General features: G+C 47.9%; 1 protein-coding gene across 2 annotated transcripts in view; it reads left to right on the forward strand.

The window, feature by feature from the left end:
- bbg (PDZ domain-containing protein big bang) overlaps positions 1-4,803 on the forward strand; it is a 345,047-nt gene extending 340,244 nt beyond the window's left edge. For both annotated transcript variants that reach the window (XM_050189250.3, XM_050189251.3), the window contains exons 7-9: positions 12-327; positions 1,311-1,418; positions 2,928-4,803. In XM_050189250.3, the coding sequence (XP_050045207.1) occupies positions 12-327; positions 1,311-1,418; positions 2,928-3,088 (585 nt within the window). In that variant the 3' untranslated portion in view covers positions 3,089-4,803. The remainder of the gene's footprint in view (positions 1-11; positions 328-1,310; positions 1,419-2,927) is intronic.
- Positions 4,804-9,627: the final 4,824 nt, after the last annotated feature.

Consider the following 9,627-nt stretch of genomic DNA (forward strand, 5'->3'; position numbering starts at 1 on the left):
AAAACATGCAGGTCCACAAGGTAATCGCCGGGGGCCTGGCAGACCGGGACGGGCGAATCAGGAAGGCCGACCGAATCCTCTCCATCAACGGCAAGACAATGAAAAACGTGACGCACAAGGACGCCATCGACATCCTCAAGTCGCCAAGACAGGAAGTAGTGCTGGTCATCTCGCGCGATGGCCGCCAGTCCGTGCGGACGACGCCCAACATCAGCCGGGCCTCCAGCTTGTCTTCCGTCCTGGACGTGGTCGACGAGCCCGAGGTCGTCCCCTCCTCCGCCTCGCCTGTGACCGAGGCCCAGCAGAGCCCCACGCCTGCCAAGCACGGTGAGCTGCCCCGCAAGAAGCACAATTTTGTGAACCCTGTAATGCCCACACACAGTTCTGCGTCAGGGAAAATTAGAAATTGTTCGCTTTTATTTCTGGCCATGGAGAGCACATTTGTGCAAAAGAACAACAATGAAGTGCTATTTTAGCGATAACTTAGTGTAGTAATGAAGTAGCAGTATCATGGCTTAAATGCTCACAAATTAAAACATACTCCAGCGTTATTGAAAACGCTACAATTGGCTATGCATAAATCAGAATTTCGAGGCTCAATACAGCGTAGCATATATCATACAGTGGGCATTGCAGCGTTGAGCCTTCCAGCGTTGAGCCTTCCCTAAAAATAAAACTAATTAAAGCTGCATTAGATAATTACCTCTCTACGATACTAAAGAAAGCCAAAGTTAACGTGATAGGAAGCTTGGTAAGCCAGGCAAGTCGTAAAGACGAAAAACGGGATGCCAACGCCACCCTGGAGTTTCTACTGTAACCGAGATGTCAAGGGCTATGATGGCGTCTGCTCGGTGTCTTAGTTAATTCTAAAAGAGCCAACTACTCAATTTATTGAATTTCGAAAGTTTTTACTGCATGAGCCACGACTGCCCGAACTAAAGAAAAAAAAATGTTTGGAATTCGTGACGTCACACTGACTTTCTGACGCTGGGATTTCGGCACGACATTCAAAAAATGGAATTGGGACCTTCCTTTTATGTCCTAATAATCAACTCACTGCGGCGAAATTAACGGAAATAGAGTTTTGACAAAGGACTCGATCAGTGTAAACTGATATACTGTTCTCTTTAATGACACCAGCTGGCTGTTAAGAACCGCAGACAAAGGTTGCATTTGTGCACGTTTCTTGCACACATCAGCGCATCCTTCGTCACTAGACCCAAGTCACGCATGTTGTTTGTAACTCTCGCGCGCACATTGCTTGTCGCTTTATTTGTAATATGTCTAATTTCTCCGATTTCTTGTTGCAGAAAAAATCGTCCTAGTGAAGGACGGCCTTGGCTTGGGATTCACCCTGGAAGGTGGCAAAGATTCACCGCTCGGGGACAAGCCGCTAGTCGTCAAGAGGATCTTTAGAGGTGTGTGCCTCGAATTTCTTGCATGAAATTTTTGAGGACGAGACTATTCATCCTGGTGCATGTTAGAAAAATATGATGCTCGTCTGTTTCCAAAACACGTCCATGAGTGGCGCAGTGGCTCATGCATGCTGCAGCACAATACTAAGCTGTAATTTAAAGTTTGAATACACGCTCCAGGATTCGTACTTAATGGTCGCCGAAAACAAAAATGTCATAGTTCTGAGACAATAAAGGACCCATCGTTGTATAAATCGGTGCAGCCCCTACCGTCAACGTTCGAAAACTTTGGCGAAGCAGCCATACATTTTCTCACGACGTTCACTCTTGCACTTCATCCCACGCACAGGAAGCTTCTCTCTCATTGTTTGTCTATATTGTGTGCAGCGCGTGTTCGGCGGGATCACATCCCGGCCACGGCGGCCGCATTTGGATGGAGACAAATGCAAAAAACGACCGTATACCGTGCATTGGGAGCACGTTAAAACAAAACAAAACAAAAAAAAAAAAAACCGCCGGTGGTCAAAATTATTCCGTGTCCCCCACTATGGCGTGCCTCATAATCAAATATTGACTTTCCCACGTAAAAGCCCAGAACTTAATTGTGTGCTTCATGTTCTTGAGACGAGTTAACTGCCGACAGAGTTCCTCCCATCGACGGATCCCATCGCAAAAACAACGACTCAATCTTTTTACTCCCGCATTACTGGGAGCTGACGCTATGTATGGAGTGAAATGAAAGTTCAGAAGCGTGCTCCAACGCTCGATAGTGCTCGAGCGTGAGCTCACAACCTGTGTAGCAAGATGGTCTTGTTGGTAGTTCATACAAGAACAAGGACCAAAGAAGACGCAACTATGTTCATGCCTGCGTGTGTCTAGTCATGTCTTCTCTGGTCTCTGTTTTAGTGCACACTATTCCTCAAAACCAACGGCACTGTGCCGCGTACGTACACGTGGCGCAGGTGCATTCACGTGGTCGCACTCTTGATTAGCAAATGTCAGCTGTAGGCTCAACTGCAGAGCCATAATTTCGCTAACTTGAGTTCAGTTTGCAAAGGCGAAGTCAGACATTTCGGCGTGACTCATTGTGGAAACCTTGAATGCCGAGCTTCGTAGTGAGCTAAACCTTGTTTGTCAGTGAGCACCCGCGGTCAAATTCAGCCACGGTTCTCTGCGGATGTAGGCTATACATTCCGGCGTGCCAGTGCGCTTAGGCCTGAATGAAGACGTTATGATCTGCCGGAATTGAGTTGAGCACTGTTTCCCTTCCGAAACCTTGTAAATTCTGACAGTGCGTCCCGCGTGCTGCACGGTACGCACTGGTCCACCAGAGGTGGCCAAGAGGTTGCAGAGGGTGCCCCTGTAAGTGATCACTATACGACTCCTAGCATTTTTGCTTCTTCCCTCTTGATGGGTTACCCAATCTGGGGCTGTCCAAGCTGGTTTCCCTTTTCTTCCGCCCACTGTTTGTGCGCCCCATCCTTATCTCTCATTCGTTCTCACTCTTTGCAGGAGGCGCTGCCGAGCGGGATGGGCGCCTCCTGGTGGGCGATGAACTTGTCTCCATCAACGCTCAACCCGTGTGCCTGATGACGCGTACCGAGGCCTGGAATTTCCTCAAGAAGCTGCCCGACGGACCGCTCACCCTGCAAGTCGTCCGCCGGGCCTGTTGAACGACGAGCGGATGTTGCGCGCAGCCAACTTGTACAAATGTGACTTTCTTTTTTTTTTTTGCGGTGCCACTCGTCATCGCAAAGACCCGTCGGACTTTCGTCGCCCTTTGCAAGACGTGCTCCGACACACAGCAGGTTGCCGTGTTGGAAGTGTGCGAGGACGAGCACCTGGTCTGGTCCAAGAACCACTGCGACGTCTGCACAAAGGCTACTGCACAGCGAAGGCTGCTCGCCCTATCGTACAGGACCGTGCAAAGTTCGGTTTGTTCTTAACATGCGACCGGACACGGCGATCGCAGCTGGCAAGCTTGCCGAACGCGTACGGTATTACACATGGCTTCACGTGATAGCGTCTATGCACTGAACAGTCTGCAAAAGCTACCTGCGGCTATGATTACGTTGCAGTGATGTTTCTGCATCTTGACGTCGCTCCTTCAGCGTATCATTCTTGGGGACGTATATTTTCTAACCACAAGTGCCATCACGCACAAGGTTATGTTTTTTTTTTTCGGTTCACTTTTTAGAACTGTGCCGGTCTTTGCATTTCAAGATGGGTTGTTTCTGGGAGAGTTGCCTCTGTTTATAGGAGTGATGGACTGGTCTTGACCCTTGTTCATTGCACAGAAAGGTGTCACGAGGTGGACAGTAGAGAGGAATTTGGGGAAGGTCAAATCTCTTCTTTTCCACTGTAGTTCTTTCGCTTGTGCCTTCACACAGCTTCTGCCTCGTATTTTGTGCTGCATGGCACAGCCAACTGTAAGATAGTAATATATATTCCTAACGCTTTAGCCTCGACCACCATTGCCATAACTCGAATGGCACGTTGTTTCTGCTTTCGTTCGTCAGCAGTTCGGAGGCGACAAGCCACAGAAGAGCGTCATTTTTTTTTTTACGCGATTATTGCCACAGATGCCAGGCAGTCATTGGCTTAGTGTGGTTGATGTTGCTAAAAACGACAGTGGTGCAGAATGCTCTTATATATTTCGTGTACGCAAAGCCAACAGGGTGCTTCGATCAAAGTGCCAATATGACAAGATGCAAGAGACAACGTACTTTTTTTCTGACATGGCTACTGAAACTTAACGGAAGATCTACCTTGGTGAGTTATGTCGGCCACGTAGCCGGAGTCAGTGCCCGGTGTAGAAATGTTGTTTTTGCTTTATACAAACATTAATGATATATTCCGAAAGGTGAAGTTTAAGGAGTATTTTGTCAAACAATATAACAAATCTAGCTGTGAAGCAATTAAAAAAAAAAACGCCTATTTATATATGTACTAGGAGAGTCGTATGAATTATTTTTGTAATATATATTTTCTTTATCCTAGAGGTGCGTCAAAAACGCACTTATCTTTTACGTTTCTAAGCCGACTAGTGCCTTAGAACAATGGCTACAACTGATAATCGCACATGCTTCTTTTCTTTTTGACGGTGGTAAGAAGTACTTTTATAACATTCGATCGAACGCACACACAAGCGTCGCATTTCTAACGGTTTTCTTCGCAATTTTATGACAGTGTTTGACACTCCTAAATCAAAGCGCATCGCATTCACGCCTTACATCATATTTCTTTATCTATTACACATCTGCGCTTTCTGTTTCATGCTTCGGTTGAACAACCGGTAAACGTCATTGTGCAGTAACAACCTACATTTCTTTTTGTATGAGCGACTGTAAATCAGTTGTGGTAAATAAACTTCAGTGAAGCCTGTTGACACTTCTGTTTTTCTTCCCTTCTTTGGTCGCTGCTGAGAGCGAGTTTGCTTGAATGGGCAAAGTAATTGAATATCCACTGTTGTTTGTCGCCAACATTATTTCTTTAGTACTCACGGTATGCTGGAAATGAAAGGCGAATTACATTGTGCATACAATATGTTATTAAGTATCCGCGAATTTAACACGAAATTTGCGATGGAGTAATGAAGAAAAGACGCTGCAGTGGTTAGCAGTGTAAAAGTCTAAACAAAGGTAAGATTTGTCTGCATAGGTGCTCTCAGATGTAATTGTGAATGTAAAGGAGGCATTGGTGGTTAAAAACATATTGACACCGCAGGTCAACCTGATATAGTAACGTTACTTAAAGTTGACTTCACTTTCTCCTCGTAGAGAGAGAGAGAGAGAGAGAGAAGGGAAGACAGAAAGGCAGGGAGGTTAACTAGACTGAGTCCAGTTTGCTACCCTACACGTGGAAGGGGAATGGGGAGTGAAAGAGGGAGAGAGAGAACTTAGGTGTAGGATGTCTACAGTCTGGCACTCAAGTCTGTTGCCCTCAGGTAGCGAAAAAGCGCTCGAACTGCTTTCTGGGCCAATGAACTGTGAGGCCAGGCCCCCAAGATCTTCGCTTCCGTAAATGGCCTGTCATCCAGTCTATTTAAGGCACACTGGAGAGTCTCGCGTTCATTATCGAAGCGAGAACAGTGGCACAGAAGGTGACTGATGGTCTCTTCACACTTGCACTTAGCGCACATTGGTGAATCCGCCATCCCAATACGATAGCTGTAGGAGTTGGTGAATGCTAATCCTACCCACAGCCGACACAGCAGTGTTGCGTCACGTCGTGGAAGGTTAGCTGGTAATGTAAGTTTCAGTGATGGGTCGAGGCTGTGTAAACGACACTTAGAGTTCTGAGGTGTATGCCAGCAACCTAACGTGATTGTACGAGCGAGACTGCGAAGCTCTCTTGCAGCGTCGACTCTGGATAAAGGTGTAAGGAGTGTCGGTGAGCCAGCCTGGGCACGTCGGGCAGCGTCATCGGCGAGGTGATTACCAACGATGCCACAATGTCCCGGCAGCCACTGAAATATGATATTATGTCCTCTTTCAGAAGCGCAATGGCAGGTTTCGTGGATTTGTGACACCAGCTGTTCATAATTGCCACGTCGTAAACTTCTCAAGCTCTGGAGGGCTGCTTTCGAGTCACAAAATATTGCCCATTTGTTGGGCGGTTCTTTTTCAATGTATTCGACAGCAGCGCGAAGAGCGGCCAGTTCAGAGCCTGTAGATGTCGTTACGTGTGATGTCTTAAACTTGATGACGACCGATTAAGATGGTAGAACAACGGCGCCCGTAGAATTTTCCGAGACGGAACCATCCGTGTAAACATGAATTCGGTTAGAGTATGAACAATGCAGAAGTTCCAATGTGATCTGCTTGAGAGCCGCGGTGGTCAGGCTAGCTTTCTTCACTATTCCTGGAACAGCAAGGTACACAGGAGGCTTCTTCAAGCACCACATAGGGGATGGCGTTCTTGTTGCGGGTGAGTGCCTCAAAGACAAAGAGTGCCGGTTTGCCGCAATTGATCTGGAGAACGCTGCCCTGGGTCTTTTCTCAGGCAAGCGAGCGAGATGGTGGTCAGGGACTCTGGATATATGGCGAACATGCACCCGGAGCGCGTCGATATCTATATAGGTCCTTATTGGGTGGTCTCTCGTGGTGGCAATTGTTGCCACGGTTGAAGCATTTCGAGGTAGCCCCAGACATGTTCGAAGGGCTTGGCCTTGAATGCTCTGTAGGACATGGATGTTAGTTTTGTTAGCATTGGACAGCACTGGTGTGCTGTATCGCAAGTATCCTAGGAAGAGCGTCCTGTATAGTTGAAGCATAGATGCCACGGATGTGCCCCACGTTTTACCGGCAAGAAACCTTAGTATATGGGAGATAGAAGTAAGCCTCTTCTTCAAATATGTGATGTGGGGGCTCCATGAAAGGTCTCTGTCTATAATAACGCCTAGGAATCGGTGAGTTTTTGCGTAGGAAATTGGTTGGTGGTCAATAGAAATGGGGGTACCAGGTCATGGGCTTGTGGGTAAAGGCGACTAAGGCGCACTTCTCGGTCGAAATGCTGAGGCCTTGCGCACGCAGGTACGATGATGTTAGGGTCACTGCTTTTTGGAGCCGTGCACGCACCTGGAGACGTGTAACTGCCGAGGCCCATATGCATATGTCGTCAGCATATATGGAAAGGTTTACTGTATGTGGTAGAACGTCGGCAAGGCCAAGGATTGCAAGGTTGAACAAAGTGGGGCTAAGAACCCCACCCTGAGGGACGCCACGGTAAGTGTAATGTTCAGCAGTTCGGCCATCTGCACTGTGCACAAAGAAGGATCTTTTGAATAGATAGCTTCGAATCCACCGAAACATACGTCCACCTATTCCATTATTTTCCAGGGCATCAAGGATGGCTTCATGCGTTACATTATCATAGGCGCTTTTCACGTCGAGGAATAGTGCAACCGATATACGCTTGTGGTGTTTTTCCTGTTGTACAGACGAGACTAGGTCGATGACGTTGTCAATAGAGGAACGGCCTCTTCTAAAACCAGCCATGGCATCGGGGTATACGTTGTGGCGCTCAAGACACCATTCTAGGCGGGTGAGAATCATTCTTTCCATGACCTTCCCAACACAGCTGGACAGCGCAATGGGTCGGTAGGACGCTAGGTCAAGTGGCGACTTTCCAGGCTTCAGGAGTGGTATCAAGCGGCTGGACTTCCACCGCTCAGGAACGACGCCATCATTCCATGACTGGTTATAACATTCCAGCAGTCTGCTTCGGCCATCTTCACCTAGGTGGCATAAAGCAGCGTAGGTGATGCCATCTGGTCCTGGCGACGATGAGCGCCTGCATGAGGCCAGAGCAGCGTCCAATTCCTCAAGTGAGAAGGACACATTCAATTCTGGGAAGCGTGTCGCAGGAACCTCACTCAGAATTTCACTATTGATGGTGACCACACTGCCCGCAATCTTCACACAGAAATCTTCGGCTATATCGACCTGTGAGCGGCCTTGATGGAGGGCTAGGGCTGAGAATGGGTGTCGTTGCTGTGGAGACGAGCCAAGGCCGCGCACCGTCCTCCATATGATAGACAGAGGCTTGCGGGGGTCAAGTGATTCGCAGAACGTCTTCCACCGTTGTTCCTCCAACCTGTCCATACGACGTTGGATTTTCTTCTGTATACGTCGAGCGACTCTAAGGTCATGAATTGACTTCGTGCGCCTGTATCGCCTCTCGGCTCTTCTGCGAATCATTCGAAGTCGCTCAAGTTCCATGTCAAAATCCGTACGTTTTTTAGCAGATGTAAATGTGTACTTAGACGATTCCAGTACACTTACCCGCCGTGGTTGCTCAGTGGCTATGGTGTTAGGCTGCTGAGCACGAGGTCGCGGGATCGAATCCTGGCCACGGCGGCCGCATTTCCATGGGGGCGAAATGAGAAAACACCCGTGTACTTAGATTTAGGTGCACGTTAAAGAACCCCAGGTGGTCGAAATTTCCGGAGTACCCCACTACGGCGTGCCTCATAATCAGAAAGTGGTTTTGGCACGTAAAACCCCATAATTTAATTTTTTTTAAATTCCAGTACACTTGTAATAAGGTTTTCAATGGTGCCGGTAAATCCTTCTTTGCATGCCTCTTCCACCTTTGTCTTATACGTTGACCACCTTATATATGCTTGTCGGGAAGTACAAGAGGAGAAGCTTCCAAATCCAGTGATACTTAAGTAGGTGGGAATATGGTCACTACCATGAGTCTCGATGTCAGAGAACCATCGAACATTTTGACCAAGTTGCCGTGACACCAAGGTCAAGTCTAAGCAACTGCTATAGTTCGCACCACGCAAGTACGTCGGACTGCCATCGTTCATAATGCTAAGTTAATGGTCGGAAGCAAATTCCACAAGTTTCCGGCCCCTGGAATCTATTCTGGAGCTTCCCCAAGCCAAGTGATGAGCATTAAAATCTCCTGTGATAATCCAGGGTCCAGTAGTCGCCGTCAGGATGTCTCGCAATCGGTCGCCGTCGAACCGACTATATGGGGATATGTAGGCGCCGATAAGGGTGAAGGCCACTTTATTCTTTGTAATGCGGAGACACACATATTGGTTTCCATCGTGAGGCTGCACTGAGTGGGGGATGTAAGTCAGTTCTGTACGGATGTAAACAATTACATTGCTGGATTGCCCGCACGTTGACGCCATAAAGGCTTCGTATCCAGAGAGTCTTAGCGCTTTCGACACGTTCGGTTCACATATTACCACTACAGGAAATCGGTTCGTGAAAACGTATTGGCGGAAACATGAAATCCGTGATTTAAGTCCTCTGGCATTCCACTGGAAAATTGTCGCGCTACGCACTTCATCACGGAGTGAAGGCAGTGGACGAGCCAATGTGCTTATGCAAGATTTGCAAGCACTGGGCTCAGGGCATCCAACACTTGAACTGCGCTTCGAGCTGTTGGCGTATTCGAGTTGCCCACAAGCGTGCGAATCGCATTTATCAAAGACTTGAGCATTGTTACAATTCGGCGGTCATGCTCTGTCAGCTCATCTGGGTGAGGGGTGGAGCATTGTGGTGCCCTTCCTTGTTGGGGTTTTTCCACAGGGCTTATCCTTGGCAGTGGTGGCCATTCCTCATTCTCCTCGTAGCTAACTCTATACACTGATTACCATGTATACCGGCGATCATCTTTGAGCGCCAGCTTCACTTGAACGGCCGTAAATTTTGTAGAAGTTCCCGTATTGGTCGAAACCACGACAGGT

Source organism: Dermacentor andersoni, chromosome 2 (assembly GCF_023375885.2).
Source record: "Dermacentor andersoni chromosome 2, qqDerAnde1_hic_scaffold, whole genome shotgun sequence".
NCBI classification, from domain to species: domain Eukaryota; kingdom Metazoa; phylum Arthropoda; class Arachnida; order Ixodida; family Ixodidae; genus Dermacentor; species Dermacentor andersoni.